Source organism: Lynx canadensis, chromosome X (assembly GCF_007474595.2).
Source record: "Lynx canadensis isolate LIC74 chromosome X, mLynCan4.pri.v2, whole genome shotgun sequence".
NCBI classification, from domain to species: domain Eukaryota; kingdom Metazoa; phylum Chordata; class Mammalia; order Carnivora; family Felidae; genus Lynx; species Lynx canadensis.
This window is the reverse complement of record NC_044321.2, coordinates 8,217,753-8,240,379: the sequence shown is the minus strand read 5'-3', so window position 1 is coordinate 8,240,379 and position 22,627 is coordinate 8,217,753. Positions and strand designations below refer to the sequence as shown.

General features: G+C 45.6%; 1 protein-coding gene across 2 annotated transcripts; it reads right to left on the bottom strand.

Moving 5' to 3' along the window:
• Positions 1-4,607: 4,607 nt before the first annotated feature.
• On the bottom strand, positions 4,608-19,214 carry MSL3 (MSL complex subunit 3). 2 transcript variants are annotated; one of them, XM_030306168.2, is made up of 13 exons: positions 19,073-19,214; positions 17,623-17,705; positions 17,146-17,241; positions 16,708-16,808; positions 15,842-15,927; positions 15,103-15,225; positions 14,248-14,408; positions 13,297-13,455; positions 11,169-11,431; positions 10,420-10,529; positions 6,886-6,985; positions 6,350-6,434; positions 4,608-5,419 (listed from the first exon to the last, which is right to left on the bottom strand). In XM_030306168.2, the coding sequence occupies exons 1-13, from the start codon at positions 19,172-19,174 to the stop codon at positions 5,320-5,322; spliced, it is 1,569 nt and encodes a 522-aa protein (XP_030162028.1). In that variant the 5' UTR covers positions 19,175-19,214; the 3' UTR covers positions 4,608-5,319. The 2 variants fall into 2 exon arrangements, with proteins under 2 accessions (XP_030162028.1, XP_032447985.1); XM_032592094.1 differs by lacking the exon at positions 19,073-19,214 and adding an exon at positions 18,625-18,752.
• Between the last annotated feature and the right edge of the window lie 3,413 nt (positions 19,215-22,627).

The following is a 22,627-nucleotide window of genomic DNA, read 5'->3' as shown; positions in this document are numbered from 1 at the left end:
GATCTGGGCTAGAGAGGAGCTTCATCCCAGGCCTTGTGGACGTTCACAGGGCACTTACATTCTGCTCATCAATCAGAGGAAAAGCTGAGGCAAAGAAATGGCCATTTGCAAAGTCAGTTGGAGTTTAGGTGGATTCCAGAGAACAGAGAGGCAGGAAGTAGCATTCTCTTTTTACTGAAACTAGGTAAAAACGACCCAACTCAATTAGCTTAAATATGCACTAAGGATTTGTCCCAGATGAGCACCAGGAAGAATTTGGCACAAGCGTTAAGACAAAAAGAAGCTAGAGTAAAAGGGTGTCTTTCCAATTGCATTGCTTAAAAAAAAAAAAAAAAGATTTAATTGGTTTATTGAGGAGTCTTTTCTCATTGTGAAGTAAACACAATCTCCCCAAATTACTGCTTTTAATTTTAATTTTTTTTATTGTTTATTTATTTATTTTTATTTATTTATTTATTTATTTTTAATTTTTTTTTTTCAACGTTTATTTATTTTTGGACAGAGAGAGACAGAGCATGAATGGGGGAGGGGCAGAGAGAGAGGGAGACACAGAACCGGAAACAGGCTCCAGGCTCTGAGCCATCAGCCCAGAGCCCGACGCGGGGCTCGAACTCACGGACTGCGAGATCGTGACCTGGCTGAAGTCGGACACTTAACCGACTGCGCCACCCAGGCGCCCCAGTTTATTTATTTTTGATAGAGAGAAACAGAGCATGAGCAGGGAAGGGGCAGAGAGAGAGGGAAACACAGAATCGGAAGCAGGCTCCAGGCTCCAAACTGTCCGCACAGAGCCCGACACAGGGCTCAAACTCATGAACCGTGAGATCATGACCTGAGCCGAAGTCAGATGCTCAACCGACTGAGCCACCCAGGTGCCCCAACTGCTTTTAATTTTAATCTGTTGAAACTCCTTTCCCCAATGGATATCAAGTCCCTTAACATCATCTTGCCAGATTTTTCAATAGTGAAAACTTAATAATCAAACCTACCTAAACTGATATCCACATACCAATTAATTAAGAGAATTATCCATTCTTTCTTGTACAATGGGAAGGTTAATTTTGGAAAATGTTGCCACTTATGGTTACATTATACTGTTTAAAATCAAGAACTGGTTAAAGTGACACACTTCCTTGATATAGAAGTTAAGGAGGAATCAATCTTAAGTATATTCCCCAGCAAGGATTGTATCTTATTTATTTTGAAAATTTTTAAAAGTTTACTTATTTTGAGAGGGGGAGGGAGGGAGAGAAAGAGCAAGAGAGATAGCGAGAGAGAGAACGAGCACAGGGCAGGGGCAGAGAGAGAGAATCCCAAGCAGGCTCCATACTGGCAGTGTGGAGCCTGATGTGGGGCTCGAACTCATGAACCATGAGATCATGACCTGAGTCGAAACCAAGAGTCATTCACTTAAGCGACTGAGCCACCCAGACGCCCCAGATCATATCTCATTTGCCCTTATCTTTCCAATACCTCGCACAGTTTTTGGTATCCCAGGAGGTGGTTGTCAATAAATGTTGATAAACTTATTTGACAAGCTAAATATTAAAAGGCAGAGGCCACCGACTTATTAAAACAATAATGGAAAAACTGGGTGACTTCACTTCCTCAAATGTTTACAGAGTTGATAATAAAGTCTTATGACAGACGTCAACTTTTATAAATTGATGATTTTTAAAATGTTTTTTTACATTTTAAGTAGGCTCCACACCCAATGTGGGGCTTGAACTCATGACCCTGAAATTAAGAGTCACATGCTTTACGACTGAGCCAGGCAGGTGCCCTGATAATTTTTTCTTTTGTTTTTGTGTACACTGTTCTGTGAAATGATTTATAAATCTACTTCTGTTCAGGAGTGTTTTTGTTTTTGTCGTTGTTCTTGAACGTCCTTTTCAAAGTCCAAGGGCCTGGTAGTACAAGGACCTGATACACAAGTTGCTAAAATATTATTTTCGATACATCTTTAAAGGACTTGAAAACATTAACATGATGAACATGATACTTAATTGCAAGGTTTGGCAGTTTAGGCAAGTAACAATTTAAAAATTGACAAGAGGATGAAGTATAATTCTGATGAGAACTGTCCAGACATTTAAATCATATTTTTAAGTGATGAATTGTTTGAAAAATTATTAGTAATATACAATCAAGGGACATTTTGAAGATATTTAAATCAACCCAAGCTCCAAATAATTAGCTTAAAGGAAGTTATGGTTAGGAAATGCCTTGTGGGAAGAAAATAGTATCTCATTACTAGAAACAGAATAAATCGTAAACTCAAGGTGTGTAATTATTGCAATGTTCCAAGAGAGGGTCACCTGGGCAGCTCAGTAGGCTAAGTATCTGACTTCAGTTCAGGTCATGATCTCAGTTTGTGAGTTTGAGCCCTGTGTCGGGCTCTGCACTGATAGCTCAAAGCCTGCTTCAGGTCCTCTGTGTCCCTCTTTCTAGGCCTCTCCCTGGCTCGCAAGCACCCTCTCCCTCTCTCAAAAATAAACAATAAAAAAAATGTTCCTTGGTGCAATTGTATATGAGATCAGTTTATTTCTCTGTCTCTTGCTTCATTATTAGTGTATAAAAATGCAGCTGATTTCTTTTTTTTCTTTTTTAATTTTTTTAACACTTTATTTTTGAGACAGGGAGAGACAAGAGCATGAACAGGGGAGGGTCAGAGAGAGGGAGACACAGAATCTGAAACAGGCTCCAGGGTCTGAGCTGTCAGCACAGAGCCCGACGCGGGGCTCGAACTCACGGACCGTGAGATCATGACCTGAGCCGAAGTCGGCCGCTTAACCGACTGAGCCACCCAGGCGCCCCAAAATGCAGCTGATTTCTGCACATTGATTTTGTACCTTGCGACTCTGCTGAATTCATGTATCAGTTCTTGGAGTCTTTTGGTGGAGTCTTTCGGGTTTTCCATGTAGAGTATCATGTTGTCTGCGAAAGTGAAAGTTTGACTTCTTCTTTGCCAATTTTGATGCCTTTGATTTCCTTTTGTCGTCTGATTGCTGGTGCTAGGACTTCCAACACTATGTTAAACAACGGCGCTGAGAGAAGACATCCCTGTCGTGTTCCTGATCTCAGGGGGGAGAGCTCTCAGTTTTTCTGCATTGAGGATGATTGTGTATCTCAATGTTTACAGCAGCGCTCTCAACAATAGCCAAATTATGGAAAGAGCCTAAATGTCCATCAACTGATGAATGGTTAAAGAAGACGTGGTTTATATATACAATGGACTACTACTTGGCAATGAGAAAGAATGAAACCCTGTCATTTGCAGCAATGTGGATGGAACCAGAAGCTATTGTGCTAAGTGAAATAAGTCAGTCAGAGAAGGACAGATATTATCACGTTTTCACTCATATGTGGATCTTGAGAAACTTAACAGAAGACCACGGGGAAGGGAAGGAGAAAAAATAGTTACAAACAGAGAGGGAGGGAGGCAAATCAGGAGACTCTATAAATACAGAAAACAAACTGAGGGGGGATGGGGGCGGTGAGGAGAGGGGAAAATGGGTGATGGGCACTGAGGAGGGCGCTTGCTGGGATGAACACGGGGTGTTGTATGTAAGTCAATTTGACAATAAATTAGATTCATAGTAAAAAAAACGTTCCTTGGGGCACCTGGGTGGCTCAGTTACTTAAGCATCCGACTTCAGCTCAGGTCATGATCTCATGGTTCGTGAGTTCGAGCCCCATGTCAGGCTCTGTGCTGACAGCTCAGAACTTGGAGCCTGCTTCAGATTCTGTGTCCCCTTCTCTCTCTGCCCCTCCCCTGCTCTCACTCTGTCAAAAATAAAATAAACATTAAAAAAAATGTTCCAACAGATAGTCTGTGTTCATTTCACTGGGGACACTTAATAAGGAGATTCTTGTAAGGGAAAAATCTTTTTTCTTTTCTGGGCCACAATTACAGATTAAAGTTTTCTAACAATTCAAGCACACTGCAGGTACACCAGATTTAAACAGGCACTGCATAGACCAAATGGGATGAAACACAGTAGGAAGTATAGTTCTAGTCCAGATTAGACACCAAAGACTTGAGTCTTACTCAGCAACTAACTGCACTAAGGTGATGTTTACTCTGGTTTATAGGTTCTGAATCTCACTGGTCAGTACATGCAGAAATCTCTTTGATGGAATCATTGAGCCATTTTAGATTTTTAAAAAAATTCCCTGTGGCCTTTGTCATTCATGAGCAGTGGTCTTTGGAAGTTAAGGTCCACTGAACTGAGCTGTAAGAATAGGCAGGCACCACAGTCAAGGCTAGTATGGTACTGGTACCCCTTTAATTGAATTACAACTTTGTGAAGCATCCTGGGGGACAGGGAGGCACACGAGAGACTATAATGAGGATTAGAAAGGTGTCTTCAGAGACTGTCAGCTGGTAACGATGGAGGAGAAACGTGTTGGCCCAGCCCAGCGTGCAGCATCTCCCAGTAGTCACCTTCTGGTCAAGCCATCAAGTGGGGCAAAATCACAGAGGGATAGAAAACAAAAGGCCTTAACAAAGCAGGCACAAAAGTACAACAAAAAGTTATTAGTCAAGAGGTTACCTCACTCTCCCTCTGCAACAAAGAGGCCAAGACCAGAGTGAAAACTCCTGCTTCTTTGCAACAAGATGGGCAACACTTTATTTAGATCACCAAAAATAAGGTTTTACAGAAAGGGAACCATAACATTACACAACAAAGTATAGCTGTAAAATCTCAAACAAGAGAGGCAACACTTTATTTAGATCACCAAAAATAAGGTTTTGGACGAAAGGAACTATAACAAGCAAGTGTGGGGCTGCAAATTTTCTTTTGCCATCGATATCAATTCCCTCTAAAATATTTTGGGACTATTTTGTGATTTCCAAGCAAAACTGAAATTTGGTGGACAGAGCTGTTGAGCCTCGTCACAAGAATGAAAACAGTTTGGAAAACAATTTTGCTTAATGCTAATGAGTAACTAAAAAACGTGGTCATTGCTAACAAACAATTCCAACATCTACTAAAACAGCCTAACCTATACATACTTCCATTAATGTTTCACTGTGAACACAGCTGTTCTTTAACCGCTGTCACAGACAACGCGTCCAGTGGCAAGGGTCAGATGTTGGAGGCCGTTCAGGCACCCAGGAAGTAAACCTTTACAGAATAACTACAGGATGTAAGCAGCTCAAACAAACGGGCCCACCTCTGCCAGAGCCCCGGGGGTGGCTGTTGTCTCAGCCCTGTAAAGAAGGCCCACCATCTCCCCAGACCTTCACTCTTCACTGCGAACCTAGAGCACAAAGCTAGACAGACAAGATGTTCTTCCAGAACCATTAAACCTTTAATAAATCGCCCTGGGGTTCTTGGTGCTATAGTGTGCCTCACAGGCAGCAACATAGGCAGACTCTGGGAAGAAGTCATCGTGGTATTCTGCCAAAAACCTGGAAGAAGAAAAACATTGCCCCGATGATCATTACAGTGAGGGCGGAACACCAGCAAGCAAAATTTTAACTTGCAAGCACTCTAACATTTCACCCCTTCTCGGTATTCCAAAGAAAAAAAAATGAACGTGATTTTGATTTCTATATACAGATTACTTTCATTGCACGTATCTGGCTTCTGCAGTAATTACCATTTCATCAGAACCCTTCCACTATCAAGTGTACAAATAGAAACAACCTAAACTCCACTAGGTGGCAGGCTGCCTTATACAAACGCTTCCTGCAAAAAAGGGTTCTGACCACTTCTACATTTTCACGTTATAAAAACAAACGATAGGGGCACCAGGGTGGCTCAGTCGGTAGAGTGTCTGACTCTTGATTTTGGCTCAGGTCATGATCTCACAGTACGTGAGGTCGAGCCCTGCGTTGAGCTCTGTGCTGACAGCGTGGAGATTCTCTTGGGATTCTCTTTCTCACGCGCCTGCTCTCTCAAAAATAAACAAACTTAAAAAAAATAAACACAAAAACCCAACCTGTAAATGTTAATATTTAGGTTTATGTACACACAACAAAAAAGTCTAATACTTAAGGTACTTATAACGAAAAAATGTGAAACTAAATTACTATCGATCTTAATCACTTCTACTGTAAAAATTTAATTTTCTATTCACAGTTACCCAACTGGACTCTTCTAGTGTGACACAAAAAATTTTACCTCAATACAACGAACATCCTGGACTCAGAACACAGATAAATTACAGAAAAAAAATTGCCAAAACCCCCCTATGTTACGATTACAGTTAGAACCAATCATACTTAGGTAATACTGCGACTATTAAAAATACCACACAGATTATTAGCTTCCACCGCTGTTACGGAGAAGTTCAGAAAAGATATATAAAAGATAAATTAATAAAAAAAGAAAAATACCTAAGAAAGAGATCAAAGTGCTTCAGTAAAGCCTTCAGATTCTTCTCAGAAAAGGACATCTTTCCAAGGATTTCTGGAAGTTTCACTGCATTCAAAATAAAAGCCAAACCATTTACAATCAGCAGACTCTGGCAATGAGTAGGACATACTGAGGGTCCTTATTTATCCTGCTCAAGCTGAAATTAACATCTACGTTATCAGATAAAACCAAAAAGTCTTACTGAACACAGGGTAGTGGTACAAATGATACAAACACCATTTTTATGAAATTTAAGATTCATTCAGTGCCTTTTTTAAAGAGGTCATTTTTCAATGCTTTTTCTTAGACCCTCAAAATTACAAGCTGTACATAAAAGAATAAGGGTGTGAAAACCAAACTGGAGGGGCACCTGGCTGGCTCAGTTGGAAGAATGTGCGACTCTTGATCTTGGGGTCATGAGTTTGATTATTAAAAAAAAAAAAAAATAACCTTAAAAAAAAACCCAAAGTGGAAAAAAAAAAAAGGAAGAAGAAAGCAGGGGCCAGGGACTTCTCACCAAACAATCGTAGCAAGTGTTGTGCCCCATAAATGTAAGAGGGTGGAGGCGGCTGGTCACTTGGGGGGTAACTGTCCGGTACCAGTTTCCAGGAGAGGACCTGGGAAAAGCATGAGTTGCATGAATTGTTGCATCTTAACACTGTTACCAAGAGATCTCAAAATCTGGAATTGCAGCAGAAATACACATGCTGTGAGGTTCTCAGTCTCGCATGCAGTGTGACATTCTCACTCCCAAGCTTCCTGTCCTTGTGGTGCCTCATGAGTTGCTTCACAGCTGGACCAGAAAATGGGAGTAAACAATAACAACAAACCAATGCAGAAGTTTGAAAGCCACTCCTCTAGCTTTCCCACGAAGCCATTTAAGAGCATGATCTCAGCATATAGGCCAGTATAATGCTTTATGTTGAAGAGAACCAAAAACTACAAAATAACAAAGTTCAAAAGAACGCTTGCAAAAAATACACAATATGATGTGTATGATTATGTAAATACAGAAAAATTACCAAGTAGAAGTACATACCAAAATGTTCAATGTTCATGTCTTATTGGTGGAATTATGATTTAGGGGGTTGGGGAGGATAAAGGCACGTGTTTCCCACATGGATTACATGTCAGCATGTATCTTATAGTTTCCTACGGCAACTTTTTCAAAATATTTTTGCCTTTTAAACCAAGCACACGAGGACTCACCTTCCTTGGCAACATGGAGATACTTCTAATCACCTAAAAATTCTAACAATAAATTTATTTGATTTCCTACAACAACCCTGAAAATGTTTACAATCTGACCCTTTCCAGAAAAAGTTTGCCAACCTTCATCACTTAATGTTCTCCTTGCCTAGTAAAGTCGTTCACAGAAACAAGGAAATCCTACTTAAGTGAGATTCCAACAGCTACTACGTATAAATTAGCTGTAACTGTTCTGGTAATTTCGTCTCTTTTCCTTTCTTGAAAATCATGCCATATTAGAGAATGAAGTGGTAAAAAGTAACCCAGACATGTTTTAAGGTTTTTCTAATCTCCTAATATATTTGATTGACTTTGGAAACTAATCTGACCCACTGAATCAAGTGAAAATAGACTGAAACCCTGGGTATTGATTTCTTTTCCTTCTTTTTCAATTTCAGAACTGGGGATGGATATAAGGTTTTGTTAAAGTCAGAGCTGTATTTAAAAACCCTCTGATGAGGAGCGCCCGGGGGGGGCTCAGTTGGTTGAGCGTTCAACTTGAGCTAAGGTCATGATCTCATGCTTTGTGAGATCAAGCCCCGTGTTGGGCTCTCTACTGTCAGCATAGAGCCTGCTTCAGACCCTCTGTCTCCTTCTCCCCCTCTCTCAAAAACAATAAACATTAAAAAAATAAATAAAAGCGCTCTGATGAGATTCCACAGAAATACTTCAGCAAATTATAGATCTATTCTCCTGAGTTGCTGCTTTGCCTTTGGGGATCTATCAAGTTTAATCTGGAAACAGTAGAGCCAAAGGAAATCCTCCACAAGACAAAGCAGAAGGATGCCCAAACGACCCCAGAAAGGCTGATGTACTCAATTTAACACGATGAAACTGGAGAAGCTAGTGAGTCTCGCCACGGCTCTGCGGCACTCCACGCTAAGGTCCTAGCTTCGGCTTTGGCCTCACCCACCCACCCCACCCATCCGTGGCGCAGATCACGGAGGGTGGCGATTTGGTTTCGGCATCATTCTTCCACGCCCGGCACCTCAACCTGAAACTCGGCAACTGTCTTGACAGTGACACCTAAAGTTAACGTGGAGGAATCTGCAATCACCGGAACAATGAAACGCACGTGTGTACGACAGCAGGCCATTCGGCTGGTTAGCGGGCAGTCGGCCTCACTCGCTCAACTGCACGTTTCAATGCAGCGTATCACCTCCTATTAACTGAAGGTAAGTCTCACGGAGGAGAACAGGTTTCTAGCAGAGGCAGTCTCAACAGGGGCGTACAGAGAACCACCCGTGAGTACTGATGAGAAAGGTGTGCATCCAGACTCTCCCCCGATGCAGGCCAGCAAACAGCAATGGCAGAGAGTCTCAGGGGAGGCGGATGCAGGGCTTTCGTTACAACACACGAAGATAGAGGCACTTACGAGGGGGGAGTTCACTAAGGCCTCAGGAGTCACTGTTGGGAGCCTGTTGCACCCTCCAACCATTTACTAGAAATCCTGTTCTACTAGGGCCTGCGGCTGGACCTGTGACCACTAGATGGTGGGCTCGCACTGCTCACCTGAGTGGGAATGGCCTTGCCTGAATATTCCCCTGCCTTTTCCGAGAAACAGGCATCTCCTGAATAACACCTGCAGGGCCGTGTCTGAGGAACAGGATGTCAGGGACTGCTCATCCTAGGAATTTCCCAATCTTCCCTCAATGTCATCGTAAAACAAACTAAGTTTTCCAGTTTTTCTATCAAGGGCCAGCCAACTAAGTAAGGCCTTGTGCCAAATCCAGCCCAAACGCCCTTGTGCTAAAAATGGTTGTCGTATTTTTAAATGGCTAGTAAAATCACACGAATAGTATTTCAGGACATGTAAATGATATGAAATTCAATTACCAGTGTCCATGAATGAATTGTGGGGGCACACAGACATACCCCTTCACTTACGAGCGGTCTGTAGCCCTCTCACACGACACTAGAGCTTGCTAACCTCGAAAGAGACCGTATGGTACACAACCCTGAAAATGTTTACAATCTGACCCTTTCCAGAAAAAGTTTGCCAACCTTCATCACTTCGTGTTCTCCTTGCCTAGTAAAGTCGTGCACAGAAACAAGGAAATCCTACGTAAGTGAGATTCACAAAATATCCCAGTAGACTAAGATGCCTCCTGAACCCCTGAAACGCTCACTACCTACACATCAGTTAACCGGTCTTAAAAACAGAATTTTTAAATGAAAAGTTTCCCCATTTGTAAAACGAAAACCTGGTGGCAAGGTTGTTCTAGAAAATCTGAGGTGATTTAGGTCAAGTGCCTGGCACGATGCTGACATACAGCATGCCCTCAAAGGGATGGCTACTAATATTACTATTAAGAACGAATTTTTTATTTTTAAATGATTGGAAAAACACAAGAATAACCATGTTTCATAACACGAAAATGATCTATTCAAATTTCGGTGTCTCTAAATAAAGTTTTATTGGAACACAGCACGCCCATTCATTTACATAGTGTCTATAGATGCTTTTGGAATCAAGTACTCTTGAAGGAGACCACGTGGCCCACAAAGCCTCCGATATGTACTCTCTGGTCTTTTGCACAACAAGCGTGCTGATGCTTGTTCCATAAAATGAAAGTACTCATATTTCAACAGTCGTGCTTACTTGAGAGATGAGCAGAAGCACAGTGCTGGAATCCTAATGATTTTCTCATTTTAGAAACCAAAACCAACATTCAGCATCATCATCTGAAGCATTTTGTTAATACCCACAGCAGGAGCGACATCCTGTCTCTCAGGAAACCCGACTTCCTTCCACAGGACTCAAGCAGGCATAGGAGGCCGAGCAGTAATGCCAACGCTTTACCTCGTTTATTTCATTAGTTCTTCTGCCTTCAAAGCCAGCAAACACTGCGCTGCCTTCCTTGCTAGGGGTCAGCGGGACAGGTGAGGATGATCTGCTGTGCACAGGTGTCTCTTTGAAAGGAAGAGGTGTTAATTATTCACTCGTAAGTCACAGGAACTGAACCAAAGACTGCCGGAAGACCATTACCAACGGCAGAGAAGTTATTCATCTTTAACGGGAAGACTTTCCTACCATAAAAGCCGGTACCTCGATTATCTGGGGAAAAAAATCAAGTGCTGATGTACGTTACAATGTGACGAACCTTGAAAGTATTACGTTGAGCGAAAGACGCCACAGACAAAAGACCACTTACTGCGTTACCCGCATTGACAGGAATTGAGGCCTGGAAGAGGCAAATCCATCCGGACGGGAAGTAAGCAGTGGTCACCCAGGCTGCTGGATTAGGGCTGGGGGGAGGCAACGGGGAGCTACCACTACCAGACCCACGAGACCCAGCTACACCAGCAGGTGCCAAGCATCCGACCGCAGGGCTCAGGCGTGGGGGCTCCTCTCTCTCCCGGCCATAGGCAAAATGCTTCATGAGCCTCGGTTGGAGCCAGCTCCTGAGCGGAGCTCCCACAGGCGAGCGGGCGAACGTGGCTGTGACTGGGCGCTCGCCCCCACTCCCCTCCCCGCCCCCCTTGCCGGCCAGCTTCCGGCACGGGCCAAGCACAAGTGAACGGCTGCCCTGCGCCTGGGAATGGACCTACTCTTTTCCAGGTGCAGGAAGAGCTTAGGCATGCTGGCGGACGTGTCCTGCTGCCGGCGCTTGGGCTGAGGAGAGGCACTGCTCTCAGACAGCCTGTCACAGTTGGCAGAGTGGCGCGTGGACCGCCTCAGAGACTGCAAGGCTTCCGGCTCGGCCTTGCGCCTCTTGGGGGTGGCTGGTTCACCGGAGGTGGGCTGACTTTCCGTGGACTGCGGTGTGGACGGATTCAGCAGAGGCGGGCTCGGAGAGAGCTCCTCCTGGTTCCTACGGAAGAAGAGAGAGCATCGCACACACTGGCACACATAACCTCTGCAAAACCCGGAGCGGTTCTTACATGTCCTCCTTCACACTGAAAACACTCTTGCCTCTCCTCCAGGAGGCTTATAAACTTTTACTTTCAAGTGTGACAAAACAAATGTTTTCTTAAGGAGTAACCAAACGGATTGGGGCGCCTGGCTGGCTCAGCTGGTTAAGCGTCTGACTTCGGCTCAGGTCATGATCTCACGGTTCGTGGGTTTGAGCCCCACATTCGGGCTCTGACAGCTCAGAGCCTGGAGCCTGCTTCGGATTCTGTCTCCCTCTCTCTCTGTGCCTCCCCCACTCACGCTCTTTCTCTCTCTCTCAAAAGTAAATAAATATAAGATAAAAAAACAAGGGAGTAACCAGACCTATTAAATCATTTACATCCCCTTGATAACTCTGCAAGGCATGTTGGCATTAAAGCCTGATGCCCCTTTTATATATTATACCGATGGTTCTCAATCGGACGTCGTCTCGCCCTGCCAGGGGACACTGGCACTATCTGGAGACAGCACTGTTTCGGCTGTCACCACCGGCAGAGCGCTACTGGCATCTAATGGAGAGAGGCCAGGGCTGCCACTCAACATCCCACAGGGCACAAGAAAGCCCCACCACAGAGAATGATCTTGTTCAAAACGTCAATAGGGCCAAAGTTGAGAAACCCTGCTCAAGAGAGTAAGAATACTACGGCAGCTGTGCTTGTGGTGGGCAATACAGCATAACGTATGGAACTGTCCAATCACTGTGCTGTTCGTCTCAAAGTAATGTAACACTGGGTCTGCTATACTTCAATAGATTTTGTTTTAAAAGGTGTAGGAATACCGTGTCGTTCCGTTACGCTGTAACTACTACAAGACTAGAAAGAAAAGCCACAAGCATCCGCCAAGCTTTGTGGAACACACAGTCCACCCTGAGGTTTGAAGCAGGGCATGGGGACATCAACACAGGTCCCCAAGGAGTTGCACAGGCCTCTCACGTAGGATGAAACCAATGGGAGAGGCAGGGAGGCAGGCAGGCAGGCAGAAAACCAGGAACGAGGAGCCACGAAGGGAAGGAAGGGGATGGAAGGGAAAGGTAGCCAGAGCAGAGCATGGCGTCTGGCGAGCGGGCAGCTGTCAGCACCCTCTCTTGGGGAAGCAGAGTGAGCAGGGGCAGCAGTAGACAGAGGCAGACGGGAGGTAGGCGAGCGGAGATGGAGGTGCGGAAATCATGAGAACACGCCGCTCTCCCAGGAAAAGAGGCCCAGGAAGATAGGGAAGTAGCTTGTCCAGCGAAGGTACAGACTTCAGGGTGAGATCTCCGACCCTCCTCTCTCAACCAAACAATAGAGATTTGGGCATGCTTGGTGACTGAGGAAAGAAAGTGGTGACACAGCAGAGGAACTAACCTTTACTTCAAAGCAAAAGGTGGCCAGCCCTTGGAGAACTTTCTCATTTAATAATAACTACTCGAGGAGGCAAACGCTCTTTCCATTGAACAGAGGCAAAAGGAAGAGGCTCAGAAGGCATTTCCACACGTCACACAACCAGCAAGTAAAGGAGCTAAATTCAAACCCACATCTTCCGCCCTTCTCAGCCCTGTGTCTTCACCCCACTTGTCTTTGGGAAGACGAGTTAGCTGCTCAAAATCCAACCAAGTTCTCACACTGGAATCTTCACTTGGTAAAATCTTTCAGAGCCATTTGAAAGTGAACGACTTGGCTAACCCAGGAAAAAACTCCACCTTTCAATCTCTTCCTCCAAACCTATTGGCCCCATAGCATCAGATAGAAATCTTCAAAGAAAGAGTCAACTATTTGCTGACATCAGTCAGACTGCAGGCTAACTTACCTGTTAGTGTTTGTGGCACTTTCCTTAATCGGAAGAAAAAACTTGGATGAAGTCACCTTTTTATACTGAACTTGTTCATACGGATAGAGCAAAACCAGTGGGAGCGTGTAGTCAAAAGTTATTCTTAATCCATCCACCATCTCCTTACAAAGATCAACGCTAGGAGAGTAAGAGACTAGAGATGCAGTAAATACTTTCCAAAATATCAGAATCAAGTTGCACATTTTTAAGAAGGCGATGTTTTAAACACTATACATTACACCTATATGTATGAAGAGTTTATAGATGTTGTCAACAGAAAATTAAGCACAAACACAAAACTATAATACAAAGTGAAAAAAGTACACTAGTGATTTTAACATCACACTGAACACAAATGACTACGTTCAGTGTCACATGAGCAGCCCAAGCAGCCTGCGCTGCAGACGGTGGACAGACCCCAATTACCGGGAGCTGAAGGGGGCAAGCCCGATGCACTACTCCTAATACTGGTTTCAAATCCAATACTCTGCCTGTTGGACTCTAATCGAGCTGGGCCACATGCAGAACACAGGCCATGAACATAATAATCCTGACTGGAATAAAAACCTGTTTGCAAACAAGCTGTTTGCAAAATGTTATTCCCCCATTCTGGTGCTTCTCGAGGAAAAAGAGTTATCTCCCTATATTGTATCACTGAGAAAACCAGGTCTTGGGTGTTGAGGCAGTGCATATGCTCAATGTATCCACACCAGACACCTAAAAAGTTATTGGGCATTTTGAAACAGGGATATTTTGATATTAAATTTGTTACTAAATGAATTATTAGTTAATTCTTAAGTGATGTATTAAATGAATTCCAAATTAGAGAAAAGGAGAGTGTCACCTATCCTAAATGGAAGTCACTTCTCTAATACACAGAGAGAGCGAGCCACTGAGCCACCAACCCCCCCCCCCCCACCAACTACTCACTTCTTTTCTGCTGGAATATAGTGCACGTTCATATTGGCATGTGGCATAGCATGATGGTGTCGAGGCCTCTCATTGGCTGAAAAGGCTGCATTGATAGCAAAATGCTTCACGTAGGACTCCAAAATAGTTATGATGTTGGTCTGGCACGGAAGCTTCACTAACTGTTAATGAAAACATAGACATCTGATGCACACATCTCACTGTGTAAATCATACATTCCAAGAAACAGTGCTCTTGTCTCTATAAACTTTTTAACTCAAAAATAAAGCCAGTTCTCAGGGTGCCTGGCTGGCTCAGTCAGTAGAGCATTCGACTCTTGACCTTGGCTGTGAGTTCACGCCCCACATTGGGTGTAGAGATCACTGAAGAATAAAATCTTAAAAAAATAAAGCCAATTCTGCTTGAGGAGAATCTTTTAAATATACTTTGAGGCTCCTTGATTGCTTCTACTAATCATATCCCCATGAAGATCACACTGTAAGTTTTCAAAATAAATGTAAGCAGTGACTCACATCTTAGTGATCAATTAGGGCCACCTGGGGAGACTATATTCGCAGTCAGCCTCCATGACAGATCAATTACGTCTTAACCTCTTGAATGAAGCCCAGGCATAAGGAGTTTGGCAAAGCTCCCTAGATGGTTCTAATGGACAACCAGGGCTGGGAAAGACTGCACGCCTTAATGCAATCAGCAAGAATGCCACAGTCAGGGAACTGTAGAACCTGACTCAGTACAAAACTTAAAATATGAATTTCATTCTTACAAGGTTTTTAATTATTTGAGTCTGTGATTGCAAAATATGGCTAAATGAAAGCTCTATTACAAATCCACGTTTTATGTATTCTCCCTGTATACCCGTTTCCTCCTGTTGATATAGTAACAATCGTCCTCGAGCTTCTTCTTCAGAACTTCTGGGATTTCTATCGTTATTGTCCTTTCTTCCATTTCCCTTCTTGTGTGTGGCTCCGGTCCTTCCTTCTGCAATGTCACAATTGCATCTTTAACTACTTATAATGGCGGGGGGGGGGGGTCTATATCCAAAGACAAACACATGAGAGGCTACTATGAAACAAACGCAGTTAATCCTCAACATTCATACCAGTGATGATGCCACATGTCCTAGAGAAAAGCACATGAAAGGTCCAAGGTTTACAGGTTTTAGGGCACTAAGCATGTTGCAAATGCTTACTTTGTTTCTCTCTCCTTTCAGCGTTGGCAGTGAGATACATGTTAACTTTGAAGGCAGGCGGAAGTTACTGAACTCTGATACACTTAAACTCTGATACACTTAAACTCTGATACATTTAAACACTAATCACCATCACAGAAATAAAGTTCATGATTTCATTGGAAAGAAAGAAGTAACCATGATTCATGTAAACAGTTTATGGGTAAAAAGAGCCACCAAGAGGTTCATACGGTGACTATAAATATAAATAAAGGTTATTTTCCCATAAAAATCAAGTACAGTTCTATAATATCTGGTTAAACAAATGCATTTTTAGAAAATGATCCACAAGTGGAGAATTTTATCACATAATTTTACCACTAAATATATACCTAAGACAGAGATTTTACAATAAAAACTTCATACCACTTCCGTCTTTTCTTCAATATCACTTTCTTCACTTATTTCTTCATCCTTTTCTTCACTACTGTCATCAGAGGAACTGCTTATTGCTAGGTAAAACAGAAAATATCAGGCAAACCGGCATCATATATTTCCTTAACCTTTACACTTATAATTCGCTAAGGTGGCACGTGTGTCCTGCCGCTGGCAATAATTAACTGTACTGCGTATATTTAAAATTTTATTTTTACATTTGTCTGTTTTTGAGAGACAGAGACAGGCAGATTGCAGGTGGGGGAGGGGCAGGGAGAGAGGGACACACAGAATCCAAAGCAGGCTCCGAGCCGACAGCACAGAGCCCCACGCAGGGCTCGAACTCACACACTGTGAGATCATGACCTGAGCCGAAGTCGGCCACTTAACCGACTGAGCCACCCAGGCGCCCCAACCCTGCATATGTTTTATATGCTGAACACAAATACTGGACCTTTTGGAAAAGAAATTTATTTTGAGAAATATAACACCGATTTCAGTGAAGGTAAAAACCACACAAGTTCATGATCTAAACGTGTTTGGTCACCTACGAGAGCCTGTGGTTCTCTTGCATTCGTAACTGGGGTCAAGGCCCAGGAAGTGGCAAGAAGGAAACATAAGGGGTTAGTACAAAGAAAGACACTGGCTGAGAAGGCAGTGGTCACGGGCAAGACTGATGAGATACTATGGGCTGCTACTGTCAAAAACAAAACGGGTAGACGTTACACGTAACAATGAGCTCGAGCTTGAACTGGTTCCCTGTCTGTAACTGCAGCGAATCCTCCCCTCAATCCTGTGGCATAAAAGGACGAGGTAAAAGTTCTTTCAGCCAGAGAAAACGAAGGCAAGCCACTCACAGTTTTCATCATTTTCATCCTTGTCTTCAACAGGGAGGCTTTTTAAGACAGAGTCAACACCAGGCAACCTGCAGCGTTTCTTCTTTCTTCCTGTGCTTCTTCTGAAAGAAAACCAAACACCGCTGAAATAAATTCCGATGCCACCTGATATGGGTCTGGAGGTACAAACAAGACATAACAGCAACGATTCTTAGGGACCTAAAAATCATTGAATCCTAGAACATAAATGTTAATCTCCACCTCAGAAGATTCCATAGTAACCTCTCTGAAAACACGGCAGTTCGAATACAATAGCAACTCCTCATTAACACGCTTTAAACATATAAGACTATTTAACAAACCAGGTCTATCGGATTTTTACTTTCAGATTTAAAAAATTCGAAACATTAAGAGAAAGCACACTAAATAACATTCATTTCATGACTTTTGTATTCTTACAGGCGAGCTACAGCTTTCCTTGCCAATTTACGCTGTAATCTCCGATTTTCATCGGTGTCACGAAGGACATGATCTTCAGCTGCCCATCTATCCCAGCTAATCAAACAAAAAAAGAGAAAAGGATATAAAATTCAGTATTTTAGTTTGGTGTGAACAAATACTAAAAGCACCTCACAGAAGCAGAAGTGTCCCAAAAGTACTGAAGTTTTAGAACGCTATTGAAATATTTTAAATTCACACAAAAAAGATGCAAATAAACTGGAAAAGGAACTCATTCAGGCACAGAAATAACTAGGGTTTCCAGAATCCAAACACAATTGACTTGAAAGTAATCATTCTTCAGAATAGGAAAGGTTTGATAAAAAAGCAGAAACAGGAAGTGAAGCTTCTCTACAAGTGTTTCTAAAACTTAAGTTTGCAATGTTCTTGTGCTGCAAAGATGACCAATTTTCAATCCCGTTTAACAAATACACTCACCTTCTGTTCCAACCATTAAAATGGATCAGATATTCTGGAATCTTTCTGCCTTTTTCGTCTTTCCCAACAATAACATCGACAATCTGAAACCAGGAAATATTGTCCACAAATGACAGAACACACAGACTAGTGCAAGCTAGATCAGGAAAACTAGATCACAGATCTCTTTTTAAAAGAAAAGAACGCATTCTCTCCTTTTTTAGACTGAAAGCTGTGTTGAAACATTTTCCCTTTCAATTCCATTTTTTTTCCTGAGTGGATGCCTCAAAATAGGAAACATCCCTCCAACCGACCCACGATTGGCCTCGGACACCGAGACTGAGTTCAGCTCCTGAAGCCATTGGCCGACCGACTTGTCACTAACACAAGTGTCCAGGCCACACAAGAGAGCTGCAGCCCTGAGACCTCTGGGAGTTGTAGTCTCCCCAGCTCCGCTGCATCCAGGGCCAGGACGGCAGAGGATTACGCGCTCCCTCCCAGCGGAGTCCCCAGAGGGAACACCTGGGGCAAACGATGGGGCGTGTCACCCCTGGGGAGACTCGAGGAGGGGAGGGAGGTGGGATAGCAAACAGCCAAGGCTGCGGGGGTAGGAGCCGGAACACGGAACCCACAAAGCCCGGAGGCTTCGGGAATTCCCCCATGGCCGGCGTCGCCCAGACGCACCTGGGGCCCGGGGCCAGCCCCCATCCCCGGCCTACGGGGTCCACTGCCGCTCGCCATCCAAACCCCAGGAGCTGCAGTTATGGCTCACTTTCCCCCCCGCCCCCCACCTTCCCCCAGCCCCCGAAACTTAGATGGCACGGGGCGCGAGTCGGGGATCGAAAACCTAAATGCCGCAAGACGCTGAGGAATCAAAGCTCCGGGTCAACACTGCCCTCGGGTGGGGCGGGGGGGGGGGCCCGGGAGGGGTCCCGGGAGGTATCGGGCCCCGACAACGACTGGTGCTCCAGAGCATCGAGGTCGCTGGTCGATGGCCAGTGCTCTGGCGCTACAGTTCAGGACCTGGCTCGGTCAGTCAGGGTGCCGCACGGGAGCCCACGCAACGATGCACCGCGCAGAACAGTGTGAGTTAACACGAAGGTAGAGGCCGCCGGCAAACGGCCTCCTCGACGCGCAGCCCTCGCTGGCGTCGCGTGCGCAAACCGACGTCGCGGCCCCGGCCTCACGACACTGCATGCGCGAAGTTTCGTTTCCGAAGGCGCGTGCGCGGCCCCGCGCCGGCGGAAGCGGAACCGCCCGGGCCCCGACTCCCCCGCGCAGCGTCCCGCGAGCGCCCCCTGCTGAACGCACGGCGCCGCGCAAGCCGAGGAGCAGCCGGCATGGAGCGCCGGGCCCCGCCACTTCCCCTGCGCCGCGCCGCGCCGCGCCGCCGTCCGCACCCGCATCCGCCTCCGCCACCCGTCCCGGGGTCCCCGGCCCGCGCCTCCTCCCTGTCCCTCCGCGGCGGCACCTTGGCATCGTACAGCACTCGCGCCTTGGTGGGGTCAGGCTCGAAGCACAGCACTTTCTCCCCTGAGTGGAATTTAAATTTCATGCCCTCGCTCGCGCTCATTTGCTCATCGTGGCGGAGGGCGAGGCTCCGGGGCGGGCGGAGCGCGCGCGGTGGGGGAGGGGGGGTGGGGGCGGGGAGGTGGCGCGCCTCGGCGGGGGTGGGGGGAGGGAGCGGGGAATGGCGGAGGCTGCGGCCGCCCCGCCCTCAGTCCCGCCTCGGCCCGCCCCGCGCCGCGGCCGGACCTCGGAGCCTCCGGGCGCGCGCGCTCCCGCCGGAGCGCGTCTCCGCGAGTCCCCGCCGGGCCCGGTGAAGGCTGCGGCGGGGATCGCTGCCCTCGGCGGTGGTCTTTCGGCAGAACGGCCCCTCCCGCCCTCGTGGGAAAGGTGGCTGGCCCGGGGGTGGCAGGCGCCCAGGAGACAGCCTCACTGGGGTGGGCACTGGCGGCGGGCAGGTTTGCCGGCCGCTGCCCTCCAGCAGCCACTGGCCGCGCCGCGTGGGCCATCTTAGCAGAGCTGCGCGCCGCCGAGTGTGGCTACGCGAGGAGGACGTCTGGCCGGAGTCCGGTGTAGATATGCGAAGGAAGGGGGAGTGAAGAAAGCACTGGGGCATAGCTGGGTTGGGACAAGGTAGTGGCAGACCTGGAGCCCTCCAGTGACAGCGGGTGAGCAGTGAGGCCCATGAGTCCTTGCCTGGTCATTAACATCTTAAGTCCCGCTTCCAGCGTGGTCTTTCAACCCCCAGCACTCAAGAGTTCCTCCCCCGAGGTCTGGTGCAATACATTGAATACTCCCTAAAGGGGGAAAGTACTGTGAGGCTGGTCCTGGAAGGTACCTGCGCTGAGGGGGTGCTCAGGACATCTTTGATGAACCTAAGGCAAGTGCTCCGAGACTCTTGAAGGGCAAACCTGCAGGCACAGGAAGGACGGTGCTGGGTTTTTTGCTTTGAGGGGTGGAAAGTGGGTAGTGTAGTTACTGGATTGAGAGCGGTCTAGAGACCAGCTTTGAGACTCTGATGTCATGGTGAACTGCCGGTTCTCCACACTCTGGGCTCTGTTCTGGCCTCCAGAAATTTGCACTTGTCCTCCGCTTCACTGGGTTTCCTGGTAGACATCCTTCACATTTCAATTTGGATACTGTCAGGAGAACAACCCTCGGGCTTCCCCAGGTGAATTACATACCCCTTCCCAGCCCTCTACTTCTCCGATTCTTGTGTTTACTGTACTCCGCAGTATAATGGGCTGTTCGTTTGCAAAATATCCTCCATAAGATGCCCATCTCTTTGAAGCTGGGAGGGCAGAGCTGCGGGGAACTGGATGAATCTCATCCAGTTCATTACTGCATATTCCTGGCACACAATAAATGTTTAACAAATAAACAGATTACAGATTTATGAAATAGAATCCCCAAAACTCAAGTCACCCATGGGATGTGACGGGGGAGAGGAAAGGAGAAATCTCAAGAGAGGTCCAGATTTTCTGGCCTAATGATTTGAGTAAGCAATAGATCCATTGGCCAGAATAAGGGCCGTGAGAGGGACAGGTTGGGGGAAAATGGACGGATAGTGACCTGTGTCTATAATGACAATACAGTGGTGGACCAGAACTGGAGCTGTGATTCTTCAGGTTGTGGTTTATTAGGAATGAGCCCTTGATGGTGATGTTCCCCATAAATGACAGGGGAAGCTCCAGGGCACAAGTAATTGCCGTGGCTAAACCACAACTGAATATTAGCTTTTTAAAAAATGTTTCTTGTGGGAGAATGGAGGTTTCCTCTTCAGATTCTAACCTTGCAGGGCAAGACTTTAGATCCTTTCTTGTCTCTCCATTTCCACCCCTTCTTCCCTGTTCCCCCTAAACAATCCAAGAATGCAGAAGCCTCCAGGATCCCCAAAGCTACAAATCCCACCAATGACAGTCCCCTCTGCAGGCCTTCTCTAGATTAGGAACCACTGTAGAAGCCTTCTCCTTTAATGTGGGTGAAGCATCCTTCTCCCTCTTGAGTGTAAAGGTAAAGGACTTGGTGGGCTCTGTGATCCAGTGCCACACCTGTCACTTCTAGTTTGTGACCTTAGACAAGTGATTAGTCTCTGTGAGATGCAGTTCTCTTACATTTAAAGGTAATAGTGGCTCCTACCTCATCGGGTTGTTTCAGGATTAAATCTACTCCATGTACTTGCATTTGCATAGGGCCTAGCATATAATAGGTTTTGGATAAACGCTTGCCATTAATATTAGGCACTTCTTGGCCATTTCTCCTCGACCTAATTCATTCATTCAACAAATGTATTTTTTTTTTTTTTAAGTAATCTCTATGACCGGTGTGAGGGCTTGAACTCAGAACCCTGAGATCGAGTCACATGCTCTACCTGCTGAGCCAGCCAGGAGGCCCCACTCAACAAAGATTTATGGCGCCTCCTGTGTACTGGATGCTAGACGCACAAAGTAGAATGCAGATATTAACCCTGGCCTTGAAGAAGACACATTTCAGGAGGGGTGCAGCAGCATACAAATAAATGCAAATGTCACACATGCTCTCTGACAGAGCAGGACGGAAGAGAGCAGACACAGGTGCTTACATCTCCCTATGAGGAGGGAGAGTGTCAGAAAAGACTCCAGAGAGGAAGTCTCCCTTGTTAAATAATACACTGAAACATATTAAAAATCTTGAAGAATTCAGGCAAAAATCAGTCGGAATCAGTGCCAAACCAGAAGCACTCAGAGCACTTCAGTGTCAGGAGCTCAGAGGGAGACTTTAGAGAGAAAAGGCAGAAATAAGGAAGTTATTGATTGGCTACAGTGTAAAGACTGGTTGGCCGTTTGTGATTGGCTATCCTTAGTATTTTATTTCATAACATTGAGACATTCACAGGCTTACGTTTCAGGCTGCCAAGGCATTAGACTTACCTCAGCCTGACAGCCTCCTTGTTGAATTAACCATTCCCCCCTTTTGGTCATCTTCTACGTGAAGGAGTGACCAGAACTTTGGTATTAGTGCCGCTCTCGGCCACCATCAAAGTTGCTCTTTGTCTCACTGTGAAACTCCTAGGTTATGATGTCAGATCCATGGAAAAAATGTTTTTCCTGTTCATCTCCTCATTTATCTTGTTTCTGGTTCTCCAAACCCAGTGAGACCATTCGATGTATGTACTGCTGACGGCTGTGAACATGCATTTAAGGCATTTGAGAGAACATAGTGTACAAGGGACATTACGATGACAACTATACAGAAGCCTTAGCCAGGGCGCCCATGAGCCAAATCAATTGGTATCAGATAAATCAAAGAAGGGACATCAACCTGCTTTAGCCAAGTGGCTGATGTGTTAATTTATCATATTTGCTGCAACACCAGAGGTGTTCATCCAGGTATTGTGGGAGGTATTTGCTGTGGCACAAGCTCCTCCTTTTTCAGCCAAGAAGTAAGCTAAAGCAGTTCTATTATCTGAAACCATCTTAGCAAGAAAGTCCATCTGCTTCTGGGGAGGAACCTCCCTAGTCAACTTTAATTTTAGGTCTGC